The sequence below is a fragment of the Mobula birostris genome, chromosome 7, assembly GCF_030028105.1.
Source record: "Mobula birostris isolate sMobBir1 chromosome 7, sMobBir1.hap1, whole genome shotgun sequence".
Lineage (NCBI taxonomy): Eukaryota > Metazoa > Chordata > Chondrichthyes > Myliobatiformes > Myliobatidae > Mobula > Mobula birostris.
This window is the reverse complement of record NC_092376.1, coordinates 114,886,770-114,913,903: the sequence shown is the minus strand read 5'-3', so window position 1 is coordinate 114,913,903 and position 27,134 is coordinate 114,886,770. Positions and strand designations below refer to the sequence as shown.

The 27,134-nt window shown below is 41.8% G+C and overlaps 1 protein-coding gene across 2 annotated transcripts in view; it reads right to left on the bottom strand.

Annotated features, from left to right (window-relative positions):
* Nucleotides 1-402: 402 nt before the first annotated feature.
* Nucleotides 403-27,134, bottom strand: part of LOC140200386 (semaphorin-4C-like) — a 79,262-nt gene continuing 52,530 nt past the window's right edge. Inside the window, exons 7-14 of one of the 2 annotated variants that reach the window (XM_072263646.1) lie at nt 26,030-26,181; nt 24,087-24,268; nt 20,376-20,517; nt 16,825-17,044; nt 11,263-11,372; nt 10,039-10,202; nt 5,273-5,331; nt 403-2,235 (exon numbers count right to left, since the gene is read on the bottom strand). In XM_072263646.1, coding sequence (XP_072119747.1) covers nt 1,913-2,235; nt 5,273-5,331; nt 10,039-10,202; nt 11,263-11,372; nt 16,825-17,044; nt 20,376-20,517; nt 24,087-24,268; nt 26,030-26,181 — 1,352 coding nt within the window. In that variant the 3' untranslated portion in view covers nt 403-1,912. Of the gene's footprint in view, nt 2,236-5,272; nt 5,332-10,038; nt 10,232-11,262; nt 11,373-16,824; nt 17,045-20,375; nt 20,518-24,086; nt 24,269-26,029; nt 26,182-27,134 lie in introns of both variants that reach the window. The other variant, XR_011886613.1, reaches the window with a different exon arrangement.

Sequence of the window (27,134 nt, the reverse complement as noted above, 5' to 3'; positions counted from 1 at the left end):
TCACATCTTAGCTGAACGCAAAATGCAGTTGAAACATTGTCCAGGATCTCATTTGATCCTCTCCACTTGTAACCAACAAGATACCGTAAAGTTTATCTGTTCTGGTGTATCTGCCATAGCCATCTTTATGTAGAGTCTATATTCTTTCGGCAAGTTACTTGTAAATCTCATGGCTTGAGCAGCTTTACTATCCCAGTGCGTAACATCTAATCGCAATCACACAGCTCAGTATCTCCTGGCACACATCCATAAACGATCCCTGCGAAGCAGGATCACAGATGATATTCGATGTTCTCCATTTACTAGCACTCTGAACACTATGTCTTTTCATCTTTCTATTATTCATTCATTTGCAAAGATGTGGGAGGATAATTGGTTATTTGTAAGAATATACAGTTATTTATTAAAGAAATTTTATTTTACAAAGCAGTATCTTTTATCCTCTATGTGCCTCATTCTCTCCAGGTGGGCAATATCTCATCAGAGGCAAGCAAAGACATTCTACTCTGAGGGAGCACACAGAGAGAAACTGATGACATATTAGACTTGTTAAATTAGTACCAACCAATCTTATACCTTCTTTCCTTATGAAGGGGAGGGAGGGAACGTCGACTCAGACCATGAGAGGCCTGCATCGGGCATTTTCATGCCTTACAAGGCACAGATTGGAGGTCTGTGTGGGGCGCCACTCCTTGCACAGACACTGGAGCAATGTGTGAGTAAGTGCCTTGCTCAAGGACACAAACACGCTGCCACAGCTGAGGCTCGAACTAGTGACCTTCAGATCACTAGACGAATGCCTTAACCACTTGGCCACGTGCCCAACACTTATGAAAAGATACTACTTCTAAATGTAACATGGAAGTGCAGGCAAATTTGACAAAATGTGGAATTGTCAGTATACATATATTTTCCATGAAAATTAAATTTGGAGTGCTTTTGGTCAGACAATAAATAAATATGGTTTTTAAGTAACTGCAACAAATGTCAAGTTATAAGCTTAATGTACAATAAATAAATTATAAAAAAAAAGCTTATTATTTTTCCAGTGCTAAACAAAAGGAATCATCGTCTTAAAGTCAATAGCTATAATCAGCCTTACTGTTAAAAAGTACAATGTAACCGTCTCAATTGTGCTCATGTGCACATAAAATCTAGATAAACTTCCTTTAAAGGGCATATTGATCGAACAGTACCAAGTTTCTATGCTTTGTTTAAACAAAAATACTAGAACACACTACATTAACAGGTACGTGGTGTCATTCATAAATAAGGCACTTAGTTTCTTCTTTCCGAGAAGGATTTTATATTCACATTATTTTCGTGTGATCTAATCTTTGCAAAAAAGATTGGTCAATTCTATTCTTTCCACGTATCTTTGGGTGAAGCTCACTAGTCAGACTCTGTTTAAGGGAGAAAGAAGCCCCAATGACTTTCATACTCCAGTGTCCTTTAAGTTCAAAGCTTGACAGTCAACCAAACAGCTGACTGCAAAACAAGCACCTGGATGCAACTCACCAGACTAAAAGACTGCACCAGCTTTGCAGCCAGCAAGTTAGGCTATGGCTCCAGAGGAGCCCTGAGGTATTCTGCATTAGTAGCGGTACAGATTTGAGCCTTCTAGAAAATTGTCATGTGGAATAATTTTCATTAAAGAGGGACTGTTTAAGTTGACCCTTCAGACATTTAGTTTTAGGCTTGAAAAAGTTCAGCCAACTGCCCCATCAGTGATATAATGTCCATTTTACCATCCTGATTGTGGCAGAGGAAGGTACTTGAAATGAACTCTGTCAGTTGTGCTCAAATGTTCCTCGGTTGTGACAAACAACCTTGTTATCAAGGTTAGTCATTCTAGTCTCCAGAGAGAAGGTAATGTTCAGTTAATTGGATAGACTGTAATGAACAGCTAAAATTAAGTCTTCCTAGAGTTCACAATAAAGAAGACAACTACGGCAACAAATGCAACAGGCAATATCAACACTATCAACGCCATCCGTGATCGCCTGGATGTGAGATGATAGGACGCTACCATCTGACGGATACCATTTTCATGGCAATAACAGTCATAGTTGCCGAGTACATCCTCTGTCACTAGCAGTCCTGAACTATAGAAATCAATCGTAATGTTCTTGTTGGGAGTCAGCCATTCACAGTGGGCCTTCGAAGAGGAGGGCTTGCAGTTGAGCACCACATCTGAACGGTGATCGATGACCAGAACAATTTCTTCTGCAGCTTCTAAAATGGATGAAAATATTAGCAAAGCAAACTTGAAGATGGGGGAGAAAATTAAAATATTAAGAACAAACAAGGGAAAATCTACTGATGCTGGAAATCCAAGCAACACAAGCAAGATACTGGAGGAACTCAGTAGGCCAGGCAGCACCTATGGAGAAGAGTAAACAGTCAATATTTCAGGCTGAGATCCTTCAACAGGATTAGAGAAAAAAAGCGGAGAAGTCAGAGTAAGAAGGTGGGGGAGCGGAGGCAGAAATAGTTAGGTGATAGGTGAAACCAGGAGGTGGGAAAAGTGAAATAAAGAGCTGGAAAGTCAATTGGTGAAAGAGATAAAGGGCTAGAGAAGTGGGTATCTGATAGGAGAGGACAGAAGGCATGGAAGAAAGGGAAGTGGGAGGAGCACCAGGGAGGTGATGGACAGGTAAGCTGATAAGGTGATAGAGGGAAATAAGTATGTGGAATGGTGACAGGGGGCCATTACCGGAAGTTTGAGAAAATTATGTTCATGCCATCACGTTGGAGGCTACCCAGACAGAATATAAGGTGTTGCTCCTCCAACCCGAGCGTGATTTCATCGCGGCAATAGATGAAGCCATGGACTGATGTGTCAAAATAGGAATGGGAACGGGAAGTGGAATTAAAATGAGTGGCTACTGGGAAATCCCGCTTTTTCTGGTGGACAAAGCATAGATGCTCAGCGAAGCGGTCTCCCAATCTACGTCGTGTTTCACCGATATGCAAGAAGCCACACCAGGAGCACTGGATACAGTAGATGATCCCAATGGACTCACAGGTGTAGTGTTGCCTCACCTGGAAGGACTGTTTGGGGCTCTGAATGGCAGTGAGGGAGGAGCTGTTGGAGCAGGTGTAGCACTTGTTCCCCTTGCAAGGGTAAGTGCCAGGAGGGAGATCATTGGGGAGGGACGAATGGATAAGGGAGTCGCATAGGAAGCGATCCCTGTGGAAAGCAGAAAATGGAGGCGAGCGAAAGTTGTGCTTGTTGGTGGGTTCCCATTGGAGATGGCGGAAGTTACGGAGAATTATGTGCTGGATGCATAGGCTGGTGGGGTGGTAGGTGAGAACAAGAGGAACCCTATCTCTGGCAGGGTGGCAGGAAGATGGGATAAGGGTAGATGTGCATGAAATGGAAGCGATGCAGTTGAGGGCAGTATTGATGGTGGAGGAAGGGAAATCCCTCTCTTTGTAGAAGGAGGATATCTCCTTAGTTCTGGAATGAAAATCCTGATCCTGAGAGCAGATGCAGCGGAGACGGAGGATTTGAGAGAAGGGGGATGGCATTTTTACAAGTAACAGGTTGGGAAGAGATATAGTCCGGGTAGCTGTGAGAGACAGTGGGTTTATGAAAGACATCAGCAGATAAGCTGTCCCCAGAGATACAGACAGAGAGATTGAGACAGGGAAGGGAAGGGAAGTGTCAGAAGTGGACCGAGTAAATTTGAGGGCAGGGTGGAAGTTGGAGGCAAAGTTGATGAAATTGACAAGTTCAGCATGGGTGTAAATGCAGTACCAATGCTGCTGTTGATGTAATGTAACATTACTAAGAACACCATTCACTCTGAATTGCACAAAAACACTTTTGTCACATTTTAAACAATCCCAAATTACAAACTCCACCCCGTTAAAGTGAAGAGTTCAACGGTGGAAAGTAGAAGAGCTACTCTCAAGCGTATTCTTCCAGTGCCAGAGTAATTACTGAAATAGTCAGAAACAAGGCTCTGCAGATAAAATCTAAACATTTGTTGCACTATACAACAATAGGGAACGGCTTTAAAAACTAGATTTAAAAAAAGTGGTTAGTAGCCTACTTCACTTCAAACATTTCCCAATCGGAACCAAATTTATTGCTATGGCTCTTAATCTGCACAAATGGTGTCAATGTCAATCTGCTGGATTTGGTCTGAACTGGAATTCAAAATTAAAAAGTGTTTGAAGTCTCGGATAAGCAGGATAATATTCAATTACCATTTAGTTTGTGTTGAAGGGGCAGGGGGTTTGCAGAACTTGGACAGGTTGGGAGAATGGGCAAAGAAGTGACAGACAGAATATTGTATATGGAAGTGTATGCTCAAGCACTTTAGTAGGAGGAATAAAAGTATAGACTACTTTCTAAATGGGGAGAAAATTCCAAAATCTGAGGTGCAAAGCGACTTGGGAATCCTTGTGCAGGATTCTTTAAAGGTTAACTTGCAGGTTGAGTCGGTGGTAAGGAAGGCAAATGCAATGTTAACATTCACTTCATGAGGACTAGAATATAAGAACAAGGATGTGATGTTGAGGCATTATAAGGCATTGGTCAGACTGCATTTGGGAGTATTGTGAGCAGCTTTGGACCCCTAATCTAAAAGAAGTGCTGGCATTGGAGATGATCCAGAGGAAGTTCACAAGAATGATTCTGGGAATGAAATGGTGAATGTATGAGAGTTTTTGATGGCTCTGGGCCTGTATTCGCAGGAGTTTCGAAGAATGCAGTGGGGGGGGGTAGCGGATCCCATTGAAAACTATTAAATATTGAAAGGCCTAGACAGAGTGGGTGTTGAGAAAATGTTTCCTATAGTGGGTGATTCTAGGACCAGAAGGCACAGCCTCAGAATGCAGGGACATCCATTTAGAATAGAGATGAGGAAGAATTTCTTTAGCTATAGGGTGGGGATCTCTGAAATTCATTGCCACAGTCGGCTGTGGAGGCCAAGTCGCTGAGTACATTTAATGCAGAGGTTGATAGGTTCAGGGCATCAAAGGCAAGGAGGTGGTGGATGAGGTTGAAAGGGATAATAAATCAGCCATGATGGAATGGCTGAGTGGTCTAGTTCTGCTCCTATGTATTATGGTCTTAATGCAAATACCCATGGATCATAGCCATCCAGCTAGGTTGGAATTAGAACCAGGTTTTGAAGACAGAATTCTAAGTCACTACAAATCCATTCACTACCAACATGACAGCTAATCCTTGTATGGGAACATGATTTATCTCAGGTTTTGCTGGATAATATTCCTGCAGCCTCTGTACCACTATTACCTGTGCGTGGTGGGCACAATTCTGCAGCATTGCCTTTCTTAATGTCTTGTAAGAAGTCACTGCAAAGAACAAAAATATCCAGATTCAATCCATTATTATGGAGTCTATTTCAGTATCATAAGAAGCTTTTCAGTAGCCATACCACCTTACACGTACTGAAGCAACACACATCAAAGTTGTTGGTGAATGCAGCAGGCCAGGCAGCATCTCTAGGAAGAGGTACAGTTGACGTTTCAGGCCGAGACCCTTCGTCAGGACTAACTGAAGGAAGAGTTAGTAAGAGATTCCTGTTGTTTACACATACTGATACTGCTTTCAGTGAATTCACTAAAAAGGCATGCCAGCAGTTCTATTTCATTAGTTTATGGAGATTTGGTATGTCACCAATGACTCTTATAAATTGCCATAGGTGGATAGTGGACAGCATTCTGACTAGTTACATCCCAGCCTGCTATTGAGGCTCCAGTGCACAGGATCAAACGAGCTGCGGAAGGATTATAGACTCAGCTCGCTCCATTATGGGCACAACTCTCCCCTCCATCGAAGGGATCTTCAAGAGCCGGTGCTTCAAGAAGGTGGTATCTATCATTGGAGACCCTCACCATCTGGAACATGCTCTCTTCTTGTTATTACTATCGGGGGAGGTACAGGAGCCTAAAGACCCACACTTAATAATTTCAGAACAGATTCCCCCACCATCAGATTTCTGAACACTACCTTGTTTTCCACTGTTTTTGTAATATATAGATGTTGAATGCTCTGCACTGTACTGCTGTCATAACAAGAAATTTCATGTCATGTCAGTGATATTCTGATCCTGATTCTGAGTGATAATGACTGAAATTCTAAAGTACCAGAGGAGAGGGTGCAGAATTGTAGCCAAATCTCAGACTTGTGCAAACATGATACAAGTGTCTCCTCTGTCAATTACAAGGATCCAATCCTGTCAACATATCAGCGGCCGTTAACTCAGAGATTAAACAGAGCTTCTTACTGGTGCTGAATAATTGCATTATCAGAAATACAATCCTTGGAATGCGAGTCCCCAACTATCCTCTGCAATAAGAGTAAAGTTATTAGCCTGGTAACCGTAAATAACCATATTAAAAATCTAGTGCCCGCAATGATGACAACAACATTACTGGACTGATGTGAAAGCACACCTACTTAAATAATGACCAACAATCCTTATTCCGTCTGAATCAAATAAATCATATCTGCAGTGGAGCCTCTTAAATGCCTTTTGAAATAGTTTAGCAAGACATAGGCAACTAGGGAAAAAAACGCATATGTACGAGGGGTGATTGATAAGTTCGTGGCCTAGGGTAGAAGGAGTCAATTTTAGAAAACTTAGCACATTTATTTTTCAACATAGACCCTGCCAACATTTACACACTTAGTCCAGCGGTCGTGGAGCATATGGATCCCTTCTTTGTCGAACTTGGTGTCTTAGAAGTGGTCCACAGCAGGAGTCATTGATAAGTTTGTGGCCTAAGGTAGAAGGAGATGAGTTATACAGCTCTCATTACATGCACGTGCAGTTCAACTCTTTGAGTAATTATGCAGAAAGTTTGAAGTTAATAACTCATCTCCTTCGACCTTAGGCCACAAACTTATCAATCACCCCTGTTGTGGACCACTTTCTGGAGGTCCAAAATGCCGACTTCTACAAAGAAGGGATCCATATGCTCCACAACTGCTGGACTAAGTGTGTAAATGTAGGAGGGGACTATGTTGAAAAATAAATGTGCTAGGTTTTCTAAAATTGACCCCTTCTACCATAGGCCACGAACTTATCAATCATCCCTCATATATGATTTTTGCATGACTATGTTTTTTTTGCTCGCTATTTTGAATGTGCTGTGTTTGTTTTGCACCTTGGCCCTGGAGGAAAACTATCTCATTCAGCTGTATTTATGTATGGTTGAATGATAATTAAGCTTGAAATTTGATTTGATTTGAATTGGCATTAGATGATGCTAAACCAGTAATACATATGTCCCATGAATAACAATATCATGGGCAGTTTCGACTTGCACATATGGAAAATAGATTTTTAAAAAGCTCAAGTTGGATGTATATTTTACAACAATAAATTATAAAAAGCACATGCATAGTAGTATTTCGGCCACTAGGTGTAGCAGTCAGTTCACCAAAGAAGCAGCCCCAGCTGTCTTGCTCAACCATATATGTTCTCCAATACTTGTCCAATAATTGTCCCCAGTGGTTGACTTTCCTTCATTACCCTTCGCACATTTTCTATGGTGTCATGAACATTGATGGTAAGGGCCTGGATCTTCTGATATTTCAGCCGACATTTAATTAGGCAAGGCATAGAAAAATAGAGAGTCATAGAAAAGTATAGCACACAAACAGGTCTTTTGGCCCATCTAGTCTGTGCTGAACCATTTAAACTACCTAGTCCCAAAGACCCACACTGGGATCATAGCCCTACCATACATGTACCTATCCAAACTTCTCTTAAACATTGAAATTGAGTTCACATACACCATTTGTGCTGGTAGCTCGCTATATAATCTCACTGCCCTCTGAATGAAGTTTCCCCTCATGTTCCCCTCCAACATTTCATCTTTCATCCTTAACTCATGATCTCTGGTTGTAGTCCCACCCAACCTCAGTAAAAAAAAGCCTGCTTGCATTTACCCTCTCTATACCCCTTCATAATTTTGTATACATCTATCAAATCTCCCCTCAATCTTCTACATTTTAAGGAATAAAGTCCTAACCTATTCAATGTTTCCTTATAGCTCAGGTCCTCCAGACCCAGCAACATCCTTGTAATTTTTGTCTGTACTTTCAACCATATTTACAGCTTTCCTGCAGGCAGCTGACCAAAACTGCACACAGTACTCAAATCACAGATGTCTTATGGAACTTCAATATAACATCTCAAATTCTGTAAGCAGTACTTTGGTTTACAAAGGCCAATGTGCCAAAAGCTTTCTTTAAGACCCTATCTACTTATGACGCCACCTTAAATGAATTATGGTTCTATGGAACATTTTGTCCAAACATGGGCAAATGTGATTAGTGTAAAAACCTGCCATGGATAGGGTGGGCTGACAAGATCGTGCTGTGCTGTATTGACTTCATAAGCACATGGGTTTCCTTCAGGTATTCTGGTTTTCTTCCACATCCCGTATGTGTGAATGGGTAGGTTGTTTGCCCACTGGTAATTGCTCCTAGTATGCGGGTAATTGGTAGAATTATGTAAATCAGTGAAGGTGTGTGCTTGATGGTTGGTGTGAGTCGAAGGGGCCTGTTTCCAGGCTATACGATTGAATTAGTCTGCCAGCACTGATTAGTAATATCGTGCTTCTTAGTTTCTAATCTGCACTATGTACTTTGTACAGAATGAGATGCCGTTCTTTTTCGTGTAGGGGCTTGGGTTTGACGTTTCTCTCAGACTGACTTTAATGTTCTTTCTTTCTTTCGTGGCTGTCTGGAGAAGACAAATTTCAGAGTTGTGTATGGATACCTGCTTTGATATTAAATGAACCTTTGAACCTGAATGTAAAACAAAGAATGGAGCTCTTCTTCATTTCCACAGCTTCCTACCTCTCCCAAGCATTCCCTGCTCCAGTCACTGGCTCCTCTCAATAACCCCAAATATCTGCTGTTGTGAAACACTGCCGGGGGGCAATAGTGCAATGAGGGAAATTGAGCGAAATACTGTGAATGAGATCCTGCAATTAAGGCAGACAGGACCTCTACATGCCCATTCTTAACAGTTGGATTCCCATTGTGTCCCATCCCATATTGGAATAACTCAGGAAATCCCAGCAGGAACACAGGAGAAATCTCCCTTTCTGTACTTGACTACAAAAATCATGTTTAAGTATAACTGAGAACTATAAGGAAATTGCTTGAACTATTTAAAAATATAATTGCAGTGACTTGGAATGGAACAGGATAAAGGCAAGTACAATTGGCATCTGATGGCTTTAGCATTTAAGCTGGTAGCTAAAGCCAACTCTATCTTGTAAAGTTTCCAATGCAGAACATGAATTCAAAGATCAGCAACTTTTGAGGAGCAGTGAAATATCAGTCAATGAAAATCAAAAGCTGCAGATGCTGGAAATTTGAAATAAAAGCAGAAAGTGCAGGAAACACTCTGCAGGCAAAACTAAGTGTTTTTTTTCTCAGTCTCTGACCTGCAGAATTTTCCCAGAATTTTCTAGTTTTAATTAAATGGGACAATATTTTCAGTATTTAAGCACTTTAAACCTCCACCTTTTGGACACCTTCAAAAGGCGATGCCTCAAAAAGGTGGAATCCATCATTAAGGACCTCTTTCACCCTGGACTTGCTCTCTTCTCATTGCCACCATCAAGGAGGTGGTACAGGAGCCTGAAGACACACACTCAACATTTCTTCCCCTCCACCATCAGATTTCCGAATAGACAATGAACCCATGAAAACTACCCTCATATTTTTGTTCCTCTCCTTTTGCACCATTTATTTGTACAGCTGCCACAAAACAACAACCTTCATGACATATGCCAGTGATATTAAACCAGTTTCTGATTCTTCTAAATTAAAGTTTTCACACGTGTTATCAATAGAAGTAGCCATTCCTAGACCAATTGTTCGACTCTACTAATTTCAGGTGTCTTTGGATTGGCTAAATCAGTCTGGTATTAGATATGTGGGAATAACTGATAATAGAAAATGCACCCATTCTCCCATGTGGTTCAATTTTGTGCCGTTAATTTTGCTTTAGAACCAGACAAACATGTACTTACTTGTTCAAAGGATGTTTCTTGTATAACTTGCAGCGAGATGCTGACTTACTCCAAACACAGTAGGGATCCCGGGCATAGATGCAGTCATAACAGGTCTTGTACTGTTCACAATCTGCCTCTGCAACCTGAGTAACTTCACTGGGAGAACCAACATAAAGAAATCCCTGGGCAAGAGTAATGAGAATGTTGATAACTAAAATAAAAACAGAAAATGCTAGATATAATCAGATCAGACTGATACCTATTTCAAAGTTAATCTTTGCTGAACCACACCACAATCTCTCATCCGTTTATGGTGGGGCCTGCTGCTTTATTTCATTTGTGATCACTTTTCTCATGATGTGCGTGACCTTGGTGCAATTCTATGTGTTGAACCTGTTCACCCACTGAATGGCATCACACTGAACTTCGACACCCTCATCCAATGGCCACTGCATAATATTTTCCATCCCTCTCTCCCTCCCTCTCAACCGGTTCATGACCACTGAGATTGACTGTAATTCTTGTTTTCAAATTTCATTTTTGGGACATGGGCATTACTGGGAAGGTGAGAATTTATTGTCCATCTCTATAATTAACTTTCAGTGAGGTTATGATGGTCCTTCCTGAAACATCTGGTGAAAGTGTATTCAGGGTACTGTTTAGTTGGAAGTTCTGGTTACAAAGAAGGAATGATAAAGGTCAGGATGGCTTATAAGTTACAGGGAACCTGGGCGTATGCAATGACAGAGGGTGTAGGAACTGCTGCCTCAGAGGAGATAAAGGAAAGCAAATATGAATAAAGAATTATCTCACCAACAATCAGTCTATTTGTAGAGATGGAACTTTTAGGAATTTCAATACTTCCTTGTAACTCATTATGTTTTGAGGATATTCCTGATTGAAGCCATATGGAATTACAACCAAAACTACAGATTTTTCAGCTGCTGACAAATGTTTCAGTCCAGGTTATTCTTTTGCCCATGTGTGTAGCCGATCTCTAAATATCTCACTTGCAATAAGTTGGCCATCCTTTCATCAGCAAGTCATGGACATTATAATGAGTACATACTTATTCAAGTAAAGATAATCAGAGGCTGACTCTATCCTCACAGCAAGTCCAGGAGAGTGAGATGAGACAAAAAAAAAGCTGTTCTTATGCAAAAAAAAACTGGACATTGGATTGCCTTCCCACATCTTCAGAATCAGATGGATAAAATTAGAATCCTATGGTTATTTTCATACCTTATAGTAAAGGAGATTCTGAATGGGTTGAATATTTTTAAATAATTTCTTCTCCTCTATGATATAACTGCGAGAACCAACCAATACAGCTTTGTGCAAACGACCATCATCTGTAGGAGATAGAGAGGCACAGTTTATTGAACCTGAAGAGTTGGTTCAGAAGAGTAAAGGACACTGCAACACCATTACTCAGCTTCACAGATCAGCCTTAGGTGATTCAACTAGGAAGGTGAGACCTTGCTACCCTTCCCTAGATAACCTCCAACTAGAATATGATGGTTCTTCCTGAAACACTGTCACCCATCAGTAAGCATTTTCATGGTGCTGTTAGGTTAGAAGTTCCAATAACAATAAAGGAATGGTAATGTTGGGATAGCTTATAACCTGTAAGGAACATGGAGGTGATACCTGCCATCCTTCTCCAAAGCCTGTTCTCCCTATTGAACTTCAATGGCATCGTGGGGATAAGATTATTGGCCTTCAACAGCCATAACCATGTTCCTTCATGAAATGAATGACACAGCATTGGATTCCTCTTGATGCCCGCTGACTTCTGTTTTACCAGAGTGATTGATATCAAAGGGAGTCACTTTCTCTTCTTTGGAGTTCACCAATGTGGTCCACATTTGGCCAAGCCCATTGTGGAATGTCGGACCAAGTACGCCTCAGTATAAGCCAAACTTAATGAGGTTACAAGTGAATAAGTGCTGCTTGACAGAACTGAATCTCTCCGTTACATTGATGTAACAAGACAGACGGGATTTGTCAAGTGTTTTGTGGATGGAATGCACCCGGGCAATTTTTCCAATTTATTGGGTAGATGTACTGGAACAGCTGTTCCTTAAGGTTATCATAGCCAATTGTGGTCAGGGCAAGTGCAGTAGAGGGGATGAGCTCCTCCCACTACCTATTAAATGCTCCCAGTGGCGTGTGTCTCAAATAGCCTTTAACAACCAAAACCAGCTCCTGGCCTTCACATGTGGCTTCGTTACTAAGCCCAGCAAAATGTTTCTACTGATGGGAGAAGTGGCAAAGACAGATCACTGCTGCCTTGCTCTGAACAGATGGGGCTCATCAACCATAGTTGGCAACTCATGTAGAAAAAAAACTCTGACCTCTAACTCCTGCTGCCCTGTTGCTATACCCACTCATGGGGGAAGCTTTGGGAGTAAACTCCAAAGAAAAATCAGAAGCTGGCATCCCTAAGGCAGTCCTACATTGAGTTTAAAGGCTGACTAGCAATTCCTGTGATACTGTTGGTGCCAAATTGTATCGGTCTCTGCCGCTCCTTTGGATTCATCAGCTGCTTGGAGACGGGAAGCCGGATGCATGGGTAATAGTTTGCTGGAGAACAGGATGTTGTCAAGTGACACTGCCACATCTGTACACAGTGTTCTCAGGGTTTAATGGTGAACAGTCAACTAACTGTCTGAAGTTTGGTTTCTGTAACAATATGGGATAATATGTAGAAGTAAAGATGGATCACTCGCACATCACTCCTTTATGAAAATTGTTGCAAATGCTTCATTCTTGTTTGCAGCCGAATCACTTTTAAGAATGGGGATGCTGTAGAAGCTTCCTCCTCCCTAGGGTTTAATTATCTGTTACCATTCACATCAAGATGATCAGGACCGTTGAGATTTGACCTGACCGGTTGCTGTCTTTGCTGTTTAACACTAACTCTGTGTTGTAGTTTGATCAAGTTGGCACAATTTTGAGGAACTTTGCTGCTATCCTTTTGAAGTCTTTCTACATTTCTCATTAAACTCAGGTTGGTCTCCTGACTTGATAGCAATGGTAGAGAAAGGAATATACTAGGCAATGAGGTTACAAACATATTACTGTATGCATTACCACTGCTGCCAACAGTTTGTGGTGCCTCACAGTGGCACAGTTAGTAGAGCTGCTTCCTCTCTGCTTCAGTGCCCTGGTTTCAATCCTGACCTCCAGCGCTGTCTGCGTGGAGCTTGCATGTTCTCCCTGTGACTACATGGGTTGTCTCTTGGTGCTCCAGTTTCCCCTCGCATCCCCAAGACCTCCCATAAGGCAAGTTAATTGGCCACTGCAAATTATACCTGCTATGTAGGAGAGTGGTAGGACCTGAGAATTCTAGCCATTTGGATTTAAAAATTCCAAAGTTCCACCACACTCTGAGTGAAGAAGTTTATTTTTCCTGAATGGCCGACCCTGAATTCTGGATAGTGAGCCCCACTTCTAGATGAGTCAGCCAGAGAAAGTATTAACTCTGCATCTACTCTGTCAAACACTGTAAGACCCTCCTCAAACTCTGTCAAACCTTGGCGTCTGGCATCTTTCCCCTTTGTTTTCAGTCCTGAAAAACTAGGCCGAAAACGTTGACTGTTTATTTACTTCCATAGATGCTGCCTGACCTGCTGAGTTCCTCCAGCAATTTGTGTGTGAAATCCCTTAAGAATTTGGTACATTTTCAATAAAATCATTTTCTTAGACTCTGGATAGAGTAAACCATTCTGCTTAATCTCTCCCCATTCCAGGAGCTAATTTGGTAATCTGCTGCACTTCCTCCTTTGTAAGTATGCTTTTTTTCTTTAGTACGAGACCAACCTAGCACAGAGTAGTATCACCAGGGCTCCCTAGTAATTGAAGCAAGATACCTCGACTCTTGTACTTAAATCCTCTTTCAAAAAGGCCCAATATACAATTTACATTTCTGATTGTTTGCATGTTAACTTACAGAGATTTATGTAAAAGGACAACCAGATCTCCTCTGACCATAAACACATTACAGTCTCTAAAAAACATCTTTTCTACTTTTAATTTTTTTCCTGCCTTTACAATGAGCTCACTTTGTTATTATACGTAACAATCAATTTGCCATGCTTGTTTCCTTCACTGAACTTACCTTGGTCCTCCTGACAACCCACACAGCCACCCAGCTTTGTATCAACATCAGATCTTGATGTTTTACACATAAGCACCTTGTCTTTGATAAGACTAATAAGCTGAGGCCTAGCACCAATCCTGTAGCAGCTCAGTGGTGGTGAAATGATTTGTTCACACCTGTTCTGTTCTTTGCCTCATTTTCTATCTTGTTAGGACGATTTTGGAGTTGGGACATAAAGCAAATATTGTCTTCAGTGAGCAACCTTCAAATCTGAATGTGCAGTGAAGATAAATGTAAAATGCGACTCTGAACAATGGGTAGACAACACTGATTGAAATACGTTATTTGTCTGTATGTGTGTGTCTGTAGAATGGGTGCAAAGGAGAGTGGTGAGAATGGGGGGTGTAGTTCAACAGAAGCATTGTAAATATAGATTTGTTTGAATTGTCCTGAATTTGTCTTTGATCTCTACCATATAAAAAGTTGTGTAGGTCTGGCCCAAGCAGACCTTTCCTATCGAAAGGGTCTCAATATACAGATAATGCTCTACCGTCCTGCCGAAGGGTTTCGGCCCAAAACGTCGACTCTTTACTCTTTTCCATAGATGCTGCCTGGCCTGCTGAGTTCCTCCAGCATTTTGTGTGTGTTGCTCAATATGATGCCTGTTGCATCTTGTTTTGTCAAATAAAGAGGATGCTTCATGTTGACCAGTACTATTCTCCAGTGACTTCATTCATGCCACAACATACCTCATTCCCTTTATCCCAGAAATAGTCGTCCTTTCTCTCCCAGGTCTTACACAGAGCCTGATGTTTTTACAACGTCACTGCTGACGCACGACTGTGTCACAGGATCCAGCTCAAACTGTGTTATCGAGTTTGCAGAGGACACTGCAGCGGCTGGCTTCATCAAGAACGATGACAAGACGGAGTATAGTGAGGAACTGGAGCGGCTGGTGATTGGCGTGAGAAAAACAACCTAAGCCTGAATGTGGCAAAGACCAAGGAAATCATTGTGGACTTTAGGAAGGTGCACACAAACCACCCTCTTCTGCTATATAATTTAGCTATCCAGCCAATCTTTATGGCTGATGACTTTTTTTTAAAAATGGTCCTGTTAAAATAAATTTTCTTGCCAGTGTAGAAGGAAACATTCCAATGCTGGGAATAAGGAATCCCATCCGCACTCCTGTATGGGTCAGACTGCTGGTGGATGACAGACAGGGACATTGTCAAGCTGTTGTCATTTCACACCACCGTCCTCTGGAAGATCATCCGTATCTTTTGGCCAAGAAAGTTCTCCACCCACGTCCTACTCCTTTAGTGTCACCAACAAGACATGGCCACACCATCATGAGGAAACATTGGAGATGGATTGGGCATGAGAAGAGAGGAGAAGCCAACTCCGCCATCAGGACAGCACTTCACTGGACTGCCGAAGGGGGATGGAAATGCAGAGACCAAAGAGAACTTGGTGCTGTACTGTTGAGGCAGAAATGAGGACCTTGAACCTCAACTGGGGCACAATAGAGATGGCCATGGACAGACAGATGGAGGACCTTCATTGCTGCCCTAAACGCCAATTGAATATCAGGCAGTAAGTAAGTAAGTAATCGAGTGTTTTAACCAAATTGGGATATATGGGGTGTCCAGAGAGGGGCAGCACCTCTGGTGAAGGGACTTGTTGTGGGGCAGCTCACTCACCTTTGGTCCTCCGCTAGACACTCAGCTCTCAGTTGTGGCTCCAAGCAGCCACTTGATCACGACAGTGGCTACACCCAGGTACACTGCTTCGACAGGTGGGCTAATCCATGTGAGGGCAGCCGAAGGCCTCATACCCTGGTGAGATAGGGACATGCTTGTCCTAACATGCAAAGTCAACTCCGGCAGACTTGGCAGATGAAATCTATAGTGAGATACAACAGCCAGGAAGGCAGTACTGCAACGCCCCATGGAGAGCAAAGTGTTAGAGGCACAGAAGACATCATGGTCATCCACTGCAACCAAGGAAGAGCCCAGTTTGTGATGCTTGTTCATACCACTGAACCTGGATTTCTGAGGTCAAGGGAGTGGATCTACCCCAGTGCAACGACTTCTCTACTTTAAAAAACTCTCCAGCACGTGTTTCTTTTCCTGTCATTGTTGGACATAATGGACAACCACCATTTTACCAAATGAAGAAATGGTGGGAGAACAGTTGGGACCCGTTTCTGCACAGTGTTGGAGGTCTAATCATCCTCAGATGAGTTCCTTTACTGGCCTTAAAGTTCATGTGGAATAATTCATTTATATAAAATGCTAGTGAAAATGACAGCATGAAATTCACTCAAGAGTTTTGCAGAAGACGATCAAGTCAAGCCCTTGGTCACTTAGGTATAAATTTCCTTCAATAAAATAATTTAGTACAATGACAAATAATGCTACCACTGTCCTAGTCTGAGAAATAAGTTTGGTACTTGCCGTATCATCAGTTCCAAACCAAAGGATAATCAAAAGATTAGGTGCAAGGTTATTTCACAAAAATAATCAAAAAGAGGCACAGTCAAGCCTATGCCTGCAGATTCCTAACACCACCTGCAATCTTCACTTTGTTAGGTTGTCAGGATGTCTTGAGATTCCAACTAATATCTGTTGTTTTCCCAGCTGCTTCTAGCACTACTCACTAAGAAAACTAATTCAAAAGGTAGCAGGTGCACTTACTTGTTCCAAGGAAGAGAACTTCATAAGTTCCATCCATTGAGCTCACTTGCACTGCGACAATTTTGGAATACTGTGCATTTCTGGTTATCATCCTTGGCTGACCATTCATTGGGTAGACAGCTTGCTGCATGAGAGGGTGACTTCGGCTGAAACTCAGTACGTCGTCAGGTAAATGTAGTGAACTCTCAATTGAATGGTTCCTATGCCAGTTAGTGATACACTGTGAAGGCAAGAGAGAATAATAAAAAGCTTGGATTTTCACTGTTACATCCTGCTCTTTCTCCAACAAAGCTTAGACAGTGTTAGCTTTCAAATTGGCAATTGTATGCTGGAGAAAAAGACGTTTAAAAGTTTGTGTATATCAATATGTCATTTACGTGCATGTAAGTGTATACAGTATTTGCCCATTATGTGCAGATGTTCATGTGCACACTCCAAATGCTCAGTTATGCTTGTACTCACATGTTCTGTGTTACACTAGTGGATAAATGAACATGCACAGAGATACTAGTTCATGATTCTTTAATTCTTTATTGACTGTGTTTCTACTATGTTAATCTGTTTGCCCTTTTATGGGCATTATCGTTTTGATAATATGAAGTACATGCCTACATATGAAGTTTGCTCTCCTCTGAGGAAAATTAAAAGATAGAAGTCAGTAAATGATAGATCCATTTGTTAGACTGTATAATAATGTACAGTGCTAACCTGAGAAAATGGAACTGATTAATGAGACTGAAATGGTGCTTTAAGTTTAGGGTCATATTTAATGAACTAAATTGCATTTTATTAGAATAATTAAGCAGGCAAGCAAGAAAGACTTGCAAGACAAAAGATCAAATATTGAACTGAGCACTATGTACACTTTTCTGCTTTTCTTCAGAATTAGTACCATGGATTTCTTGCAGCACCGTGGTTAATGATTCATAGTAATTTTAGCAGTGCAGCACAGGGTTCAAGTCTCACTTTATGTTTGAAGTGGGATTTGAAACCACTGCCTTTTGACTCAAAAGTGCGACAACTACTGATCAGACACTGTTGACACTTTAATGATGTATGCTACTTTAGCTGGAGGAATGATAGTCACTATATTTTAATGACTCCAGCTCCTGGCCTATACAAAATATAAACAGAATGCATATCAGATAACAGGTATAGGGGCACGAATCTGTTCCCTACCTGTATTGTATTCTGTGTTGCACGTTTATTATGGTATCTACTCACATGAGCGGGGGCGTGGTAAAAGCAAAGTGACTAAGCCACATATTCGTGCTTTGCTTGTCGCAGTTTGTAGTAGCTGGGGTCTGACGGATGTTGTGTCTTTTGCTGACCACTCAATAATGCTCAATTATGCTTAACTTACTGTTAAGTTTCACCGCTTCAAGATTGTATGTTTGCTAATTGCTAATAAAGGATTGACTACATATCCTCAACTTTTGGATCAATCATTATTGGAGTGAAGACATGTCATGAGGGTATAACAAATCCGCAAGGTCACTGTCAGCGGCAATTGTTTTGGTTTGGCCACTACAACAACTTTTTTAACCCATTATGTAACCTGCTAAGACAATGGCTAAGCAATCAAAAACAGAAAATAGAAATAAAGGTTATTGTATTTGAATTGGAAGGTACTGTGTTCATTTTTTTTTAGATACTCAGGTAACAAAGTAAAGAATGTCAAATCCAAGATGGCAATGATACAACATAAAGTAGAATATAAAATGCGAGTGAGACACACTGATGGATTAAACAAATGAACTAGATTATTGCAGATGAATTTCAATGTAGGTCAATATGAGATCAGCCATTCTGGTCTTAAAAGGATAGATCTGAGCACATTTTAATTGCTCATAATGAGGGACAAGGGAGGCCCCAACAGATTAAAAAGTCAATATACACTGAAATATTGTGGTCCAAAAAACTATAATCAGAATGCTCGTGAGACATTAACCTTCATAATTAAATGCTGGAGTAGGAGTAAATGAAGTTTTGCTGCAGTTCTGGACACCACATTGTACACTGATTAAGAAAAAAGCACAGCATAAAACTTTACAAGTTAAATCTCAAAGAAACATAAATTGGACATATTCCTGCAATAGAAAAGGGAACATGGGATGAGAGAATCTAGGCTTTATTGTTTTTAAAGGAACTGATGGGATCTAAGAGGAGAACGTTTTCAGTTGGTGGAAGAATCCATTACAAGCAGTTATCTCACTGAGACATTCTATAGAGAAAATGAGGAGCATTACAGCATCAAGTTGTGTAAGAGTGTACTCTCTTCCAACCAAAACAGGAGATGCTAACTGAACTTACAAGGTTGTGAAAGCGGCTGGAACTAAGGCAATGGATAGATCCTGAATACAGATCTCACTGAACAACAGAACAGACTTGAACGGTAAATAGTTTACTTCTGTTCCTAATAGTGGATATGCACCCGTGACAAAATCTGTTTGCTTGTGCTATTGCCTTTTCAGTCAGTGCATACAAACACTCCATGGCACTTTATTAGGTACACCTGCTTGTTAATGCAAATATCTAATCAACTAATCACGTGGCAGCAACAAAATGCATAAAAGCATGCAGACATGGTCAAGAGGTTCAGTTGTTGTTCAGACCAAACATCAGAATGGGAAAGAAATGGGATCTTAGTTTCAGACCGTGGAATGATTGCTGGTGTCAGACACAGTGATTTGAGTACCTCAGAAGGATCTTCACACACAATCTCTAGAGTTTACAGAGCATAGTGCAAAAAAACAGAAATCATCTGGTGAGCTTCAGCTCAGTGGGTAAAAAAGCCTTGTTAATGAGAGCTCAGAGGAGAATGGTCAGACCAGTTCAAGCCGACAAAAAGGTGATAGTAACTCACATAACCATGCTTTATAACAGTGGTGTGCGGAAGAGCATCTCTGAACCCACAACGCACTGAACAGCAGCAGAAGACCACACTGGATTCCACTCCTATCACTAATAAAGAGGCCACTAAGTGTATAAAGAATTGTGCTGGTGCTTTTAATAAACATATTGACAATAATGTACAAGATAATGAGAGGCATTGATCATGTGGATCGTCAGAGGCTTTTTCCCAGGGCTGAAATAGCTAGCACGAGAGGGCAAATGTTTAAGGTGCTTGGAAGTAGGTACAGAGATGTCAGGGGTAAGTTTTTTATGCAGAGAGTGGTGAGTGTGTGGAATGGGCTGCCAGTGGCAGCGGTGGAGGCAGAAACGATAGGGTCTTTTAAGAGGCTCCTGGATGGATACATGGAGCTTAGAAAAATAGAGGGCTATGGGTAAAGCCTCGGTAGTTCTAAGGTAAGGACATGTTCGGCACAGCTTTCTGGGCCAAAGGGCCTGTATTATGCTGTAGGTTTTCTACGTTTCTATAATAAAAGCTAAAAATTAATGTCTCATAAATTTACTCAAATCTGCTCTATACTTCCAACCCTACTGCACTTCCATCTTTTGATCAACTGGGGTTGATCACCAGCTGCGCCACTGCAACAGCTATCCAATCTGAACAGTTCATTCTTATTTACTTAATACATGTCCCTTACCGAGCCGGGTCTTGGAAATGGAACTTGACCTTTATACTGAACAAAAGCAGAACAGTCAGTTTTGTATTCTAGATATGGTCCATCCAGGGCTGCATGGATACTTTTGATGTCATACGTACAAACTGCAGACAGAGAATCGCTCCTAAAGTTGAAACAGCAAACAAAAAAATACATCAGCAAAGTTAGAATTTTGAGAGGGATTAGTTTTGTCACGTGTACATCAAAACATACAGTGAACTGCATTGTCTGCAGGGAGGACAGTAAATCCAGCCAGGGAGGATTTTTCTGAGCAACCCGCACGTGCCGCCATGCTTCCGATGCCAACAGAGCAAGCCCACAACTCACTAATTGTACGTCTTTGGAATGTGGGAGGAAACCAGAGCACCCGGAGAAAACCCACGATGAAGGAGGCAATACTGTGTGGGCTGAAGTTACCGTGTTAAAATTGCCATTTCTCCATCTCCTAGCCCAGCTATTTCATTTGCCATGCACCTACCACTGTCATTGTGTTTTCGACATATACACACTGAGGTACATCAGCAGATCAGTAGGTGGCTGTTCGGCCCATCTAGTTCATGCCAAACCATTTAAACTGCCTACTGACGTCAACCTGCACTGGGACCATGGCTTTCCGTATCCCTACCATACAAGTACCTATCCAAACATCTCTTAAACGTTGCCATCAAGCTCGCATGCACCACATACACCAGAGTTCATTCCACACTCTCACGACCCTCTGAGAGAAGAGGTTTCCCTCATGTTTCCCTTTCACCCTTCACCTATGACCTCTAGTTGTAGTCCCACCCAACCTCAGTGGAAAAAGCCTGCTTGCACTTACCCTATCTATACCGCTCATAATCTTGTATACCTCTCTCAAAACTCCCCCTCAGTCTTCTACATACCAAAAAATACAGTCCTAACCTATTCAATCTTTCCAGATAACTCAGGTCCTCCAGCCCAGGCAATATCCTTGTAAACTTTCTCTGCACTCTTTCAACCTTATTCACATCTTTCCTGTAGGTAGGTGACCAAAACTGCATGCAATACTCCAAATTAGGCCTCACCAACGTCATGTACAACTTCAACATAACATCCCATCTCCTGTACTCAATATTTTGATTTATGATGGCCAATGTATCAAAAGCTTTCTTTACAACCCTATCAACCCATGGGGCTAATTCCAATGAATTATGGACCTGTATTGCCAGAGGAGCTGTGTTTGTATCATAAGAAGTGGTCAGCTTGTGGTCAGCCTAAAGACTACAATCATCTCTTTGGTCTTGTCCATCCTGAGGCTCAAGTTGTTGCACTCCCCATCTTTTTACCAGCCATTCTACTTCCTTTCTGAACGTCATCTCAAGCTTGGCTGTGGACTACCCAAGCAAAATACGTATTTCTATATGCAGATCTTTCTCCATTCCTATGCTTACACCTCTCCTGGAGCTAATACCTGAAGTTTTGATGTAATCCTCCAAAATCCTTCTCCAGAGCTAATGAGAATGGGGCAGAAGAGAGCTGCATGTAAACTAAATGCCAGAGTTCAACAACAAGGTTCAGGACACTGTTTTACCAGTGGTCTATTTACTCCCAATGGCTTACAATGTGCAGATGGTCTAGCCTACTCCACCTACTGCAGCCTTACCCCACTACAACCATCTCCTGGTGTTTTCCAGTTAACCAAGAAGCAATAGTAGAGGAATAAGACAAAAGAAAAACAAAGACACTTCTCTAATTAAGTCTCTCATGTCAGATAGTGGCACCACAGGGTTAGTGCAGAGGCAGGATATACAAACAGGGAATTGCTGAGTTGCCTGTAGATGGAGCAGAAGAAATGGACAGTGCTGTTTCTGAGAGGGCACAGGCATAAACACTTCTGCTCCAGATGTTTCATCCACTTAAAACAGTGCAGAGACAAAAGCTGGTGAAATCTTTTGAGGCATTTGTTGGCTTGCCAGAAAACTTGTTTGTAATGTAAAGGAACCTAGCTTTGGGCTAGGTAAGTGAAATACTCCCCTAGTTTGTGTTTGAGCTCACGATGGCGGTTTTCACTCATCATCCCCATTTTCTATTTGTGCCATTCCCCCACTCCCCACCTATCATCCCCCAGGTTCCAGCTATCACCTACCAGCCCACTACACCGTCCTGCTCAGTTCCTAATACTGGCTGTCCTCCCTCTACACTCTCTGTCCTGACCCAAAACATCAGCCATCCATTCACCTCCACAGCTGCTGCCTGTCCTGCTGAGTCCCTCTAGCAGCTTGCATTTTGTTTTGCTCCAGATTTCAAAACTGCAGTGTCTTGTATCTCCACTAACTAGCTGGAATCACAGTGTATGGTCTCAGCTAACATGGAGAGCGTGCTGTACATTTTCCAGCTGGCACAATGTGCATGCAAGCAATGGCACCCTCTACCAGGGGTGAGAAGAGCTTGCTTGGGGAGGGAGGGGGTGGTGATGGCGGGGAGGCTAACAAAGACCTAGACCTCATCATGCTTATAGCAACAATTCTGGGAGTTGCCACTTAGCAGACATGTTAAGATTTTAATCTTTCCCAGCCAAGTAGTTGGTGCTGCCATGCTGCAAGAACACTTTGCCTGGAGAAAATTCTCACATCATACTTGTCCCGGCTCTATTATCATTTTCCCTGAAGATAAGGTTTGCTGCTGAGGTGTTTTATGGAAAGGTGGAGGCACTAAATCTCAGTTCAAATATTTACTTCACAACTATTTCTGAAAACCAGAGGAGTGCACTTCAGGTTGCTGACAAGCTTTTTTTCCAGTGTTTTGGTATTCTTAACCCAAGATCACAAGGATCATATAAAATCCTCTAGCTGAAGACTGGAAGCATATAGTGACTTCTGCTCCCTAAGGTGCCTTTGCAGTTCCCAGCATTCACTTTAGCCCTATTTCTGAAACTTTAACTGCTGCTCTTTCCACAGATAATCCCGACCTGCAGTGTATTTCTAGCTTTTTTTTCCGGAATGTGTCATCATCATGGCCCATGAGGACCAGTCTCAAAATGTTCTGCATTTGCCAGTGATGCCAGCAGAGGGAGAGAATCTGCTGAACTCTGAGGTTCAGTTGGATCTCAAAGGAGAGTGGTGGGTGTGTGGAATGCACTGCCAGCAAAGATGGTAGAGACGGATACAATAGGGTTTTTTAAGAGACTCCTAGATAGGTACATGGAGCTCAGAAAAATAGAGGGCTTTGTGACAGAGAAATTCTAGGCAGCTTCTAGAATCCATGGTCAGCAAAACATGGTGGGCCCAAGGGCCTGTAATGTGCTGTAGATTTTCTATGTTTCTATATTCTAAAGGGTTTGTAGGAGCCAGGTATCTATTTTCTGTCTATTTGTTTTGTTTTTGTGTTGTGTGTTTTATAATAGATTATGGTAATTTACCACGTGGGTTGGGGCGTGGTAGAAGTAAATGAGTATTGCCACATACAGTGTCAATTCCCTCACTCAGTCTCTTGGCGGATTTGGTTTGCTTTCTCAAGCAGCCACTACAGGGTTTGTCAAGTACTGTACACAGCTGTCATTACTTAGGTAGGAAGGCGGCAAGGGGCAGGTCAAACATTCACACCCCTTTTCCTCCTTGTGATTTAAGGCTTCCGTCTTGATAAAGCTGCTTATCTTTGTTACTTCATGTTCCTGTCCAGGACACCACACAACAAGAAGGGAACCCAGAGTGTTGCAAACACTTTTAAACTTACCACTGTGAGCTGAATACTGCATAAAACACAGTACTGGTCCAGTTCCCAATGTCGCGCTGCAACATAAAGACATCCTGAATCACATCGAAGTAAAGCTTGCTGGAAGGATCATGGCATATAAGTGAAGTCTTCTGGAAGCTTGTCCACCGCCTCTGTAGATTCTTGAGCCCACCAATGTCACCCTGCAGACAAAGGTCAATAGAGATTCTGAGAAATAAAGTGGCACAGTGAGTGTTCACTTTAACAGTTGCATTGATTATCTGTGTATAGCACAGTAACATATCATGGTTGTATTAATGGTGGTGTGCAGATGTGTCAGGTATGATTTAATCATGGCTGATTTGTAACCCATCTGTCTGCTTTAGATATACTGTCAGTTTGAAACATTCTCTGTGCTTATCCTGCAGTCTACAATACTTTCTATGTGTGGCACTCGCTGTGTTTACCTGGCAGTCAGCAATACTGCCAAGGTGTCGCACTCCCTGTGTTTACCTGGTGACACTCGCTGTGTTTACCTGGCAGTTTGCGATTGTGCCTGCATGGAGCACACTCTGTGTTTGCACTGCAGTCTCATCTCTCCACTTTACTGATGTCCATTTTCACTTAACGAAAACACGTCAGGGCTGTAGCAGCTCAGCTTCACCCTTGGCACCGACTCTCCTTGTTCTTCAAAAGCGAATTTGTGAAGCTGGAACTGAGACCATTTCCTCTATCCAACCCAACCTCACCTACGGGCAAAGCCACATCCCAGAGAAGGAAGCCAAACTACCCCATCAGCACACCATTCCATATATGGCCCACATATTCAAATATTGCTACAGGTTTCTGACTAAACTGGGAATGCCTTATGGAGATATTTTCCTAATGAGAAGGTGTACAGGAGCAAGATATATCAGCTAGTTGAGTGGTGTCACAGCAGCAACCTTGCACTCAAAGTCAATAAGATCAAAGTACTGATTGTGTACTTCAGAAAGGGTAAGATGAGGGAACTCACACCAGTTCACACAGAAAGATTAGAAATGGGAAGTGTAAGCAATTTCAAGTTTCTAGGTGTCAACATCTCTGAGAATCTAAACTGGGCCAAACACTTTGATCCAGTTACAAAGAAGGCATTAGGAGTTTGAGAAGGTTTGGTATGTCATCAAAGACACTTCCAAATTTCTGTAAATGTACTGTGGAGAGCATTCTAACTAGCTGCATCACTATCTGGTATTGAGGGGTGGGGGGGGGGCACTGCACAGGATCAAAATAAGCTGCAGAAAGTTGTAAACTCAGTAAGCTCCATCATGGGCACCAGCCTCCCCAGCATCCAGGACATCTTTAAGGAGCGATGCCTCAAAAAGGTGGCATCCATCATGAAGGACCCCATCACCCAGGACATGCCCTCTTCTCATTACTACCATCAGGATGGACGTAGAGGAGCCTGAAGGTACATACACAACGATTCAGGAACAGCTTTTTCCTCTCTGCCATTAGATTTTTGAATGGACATTGAACCAATGAACACCCAATCACGACTTTTTTTTTCTCTTTTTGCACCATCTATTTAACATTTTAAAAATATTATATATACTTACTGTAATTTACAGCTTTATTATTTATTGCAAGGTACTGCTGCTGCATAACAACAAATTCCATGATATATGCCAGTGATGTTAAACCTGTGTCTGATTCTGATTTCTTTCATGGTGCTGCTAATTTAAAGGAGAACGGGTTTATCTTCATAATATGTTTATCATGTCACACTTCCAAAAGAAATCTTATGATTGTCTAAAATATAATGAGCTGACAAAAAAATACAAGAAAATTAAGTTGCATCTAATTGATTACCACACCTTTAATTACGCGTCTTTTACTTGCGAGGGAGTCACTGAGTGAATTTGAGAACAAAGTCCCAATAGAAAGGTACTGTTGAGAATTGTTCCCAGCAGCTGATTGATTACCTTGCAAATCTTGACAACTCTGGAGACTCGCAGTTTAGTGTAGTAGTTAAACTCCTTGCTGACCTCGCTGAAGAAAAAATATAGTTTGTCATCATCGCCCACATCACTTCCTAAACTCTCCTTCACCAGAGCTGAGCCAATGAAAGTTGGTTCTGCAGGAGTCGGGGAAAGGCATCTCAGTTTCCATTGTTCATGGTGCACAATATGGATACACATCAAAGTAGCAGTAAAATAGGAGGTGTGTAACCATAATCCCTCTCAAGTAGAAGCATGTATTTTATTAATGTCTGAGAGCTTTTTATTTGCAAAGACAAAGGAATAGTAGGGGTGACAAAAACTTGTAAAATAAAAGCAGGTTTTTTACAAGTGCCACAAAACTGCATAAACATTTCAGTTCAACCAGCAACTCTTGATCAATCGCACACTTCTCTCTCAGACTACTGATGCACCCCACAGCCACACATAGTTTTGTAATGTCAGTGCATCCCCAGCACAATGGGTCCATCTGGAGCCATACATGGGCCAGACTAGACAAGGATAGCAGATATCCTCCACTGAATGATGTTAGTGAACAAGATTAGCTTTTATGACAATCCAGTAGTTTTTCTTGCTGATCTAATTCATGTCCAGATGAGGGGTGTCAGTCGAAAGTATTGACAAATCCTTCACACCCGCAGATGCTGCCTCACCTACAAGTTCCTCCAGCAGATAGTCTGTTGCTCCAGATTTCAGCATCTGTTGTTCTTTATCAACCCCTCCCTCGTCGAGCTCGTGAACGGTCCTCTTGGATGATAAAATAGACTCCTGACCTCACAATCTACCTCTTTATGATCAGTCACCTTGTTGTTTACTTGCACAGCATGTATCTTCTATACTTTATTCTGCATTGTTATTGTTTTACTCTGTTCTACCTCAATGCATTGTGTAATGACTTAAACTGTATCAACAGTATGCAGACAAGCTTTTCACTATATCGTGGTACTTATGACAATAATAAAGCAGTTCCAATTCCCAGCCCAGGTTCAAATTACTACACAAATTTAAGTTCCACAGCTGCTCCATTGCCACTTGAACTCAGATCTCTAGACTGTTAGTCCAGATCGCT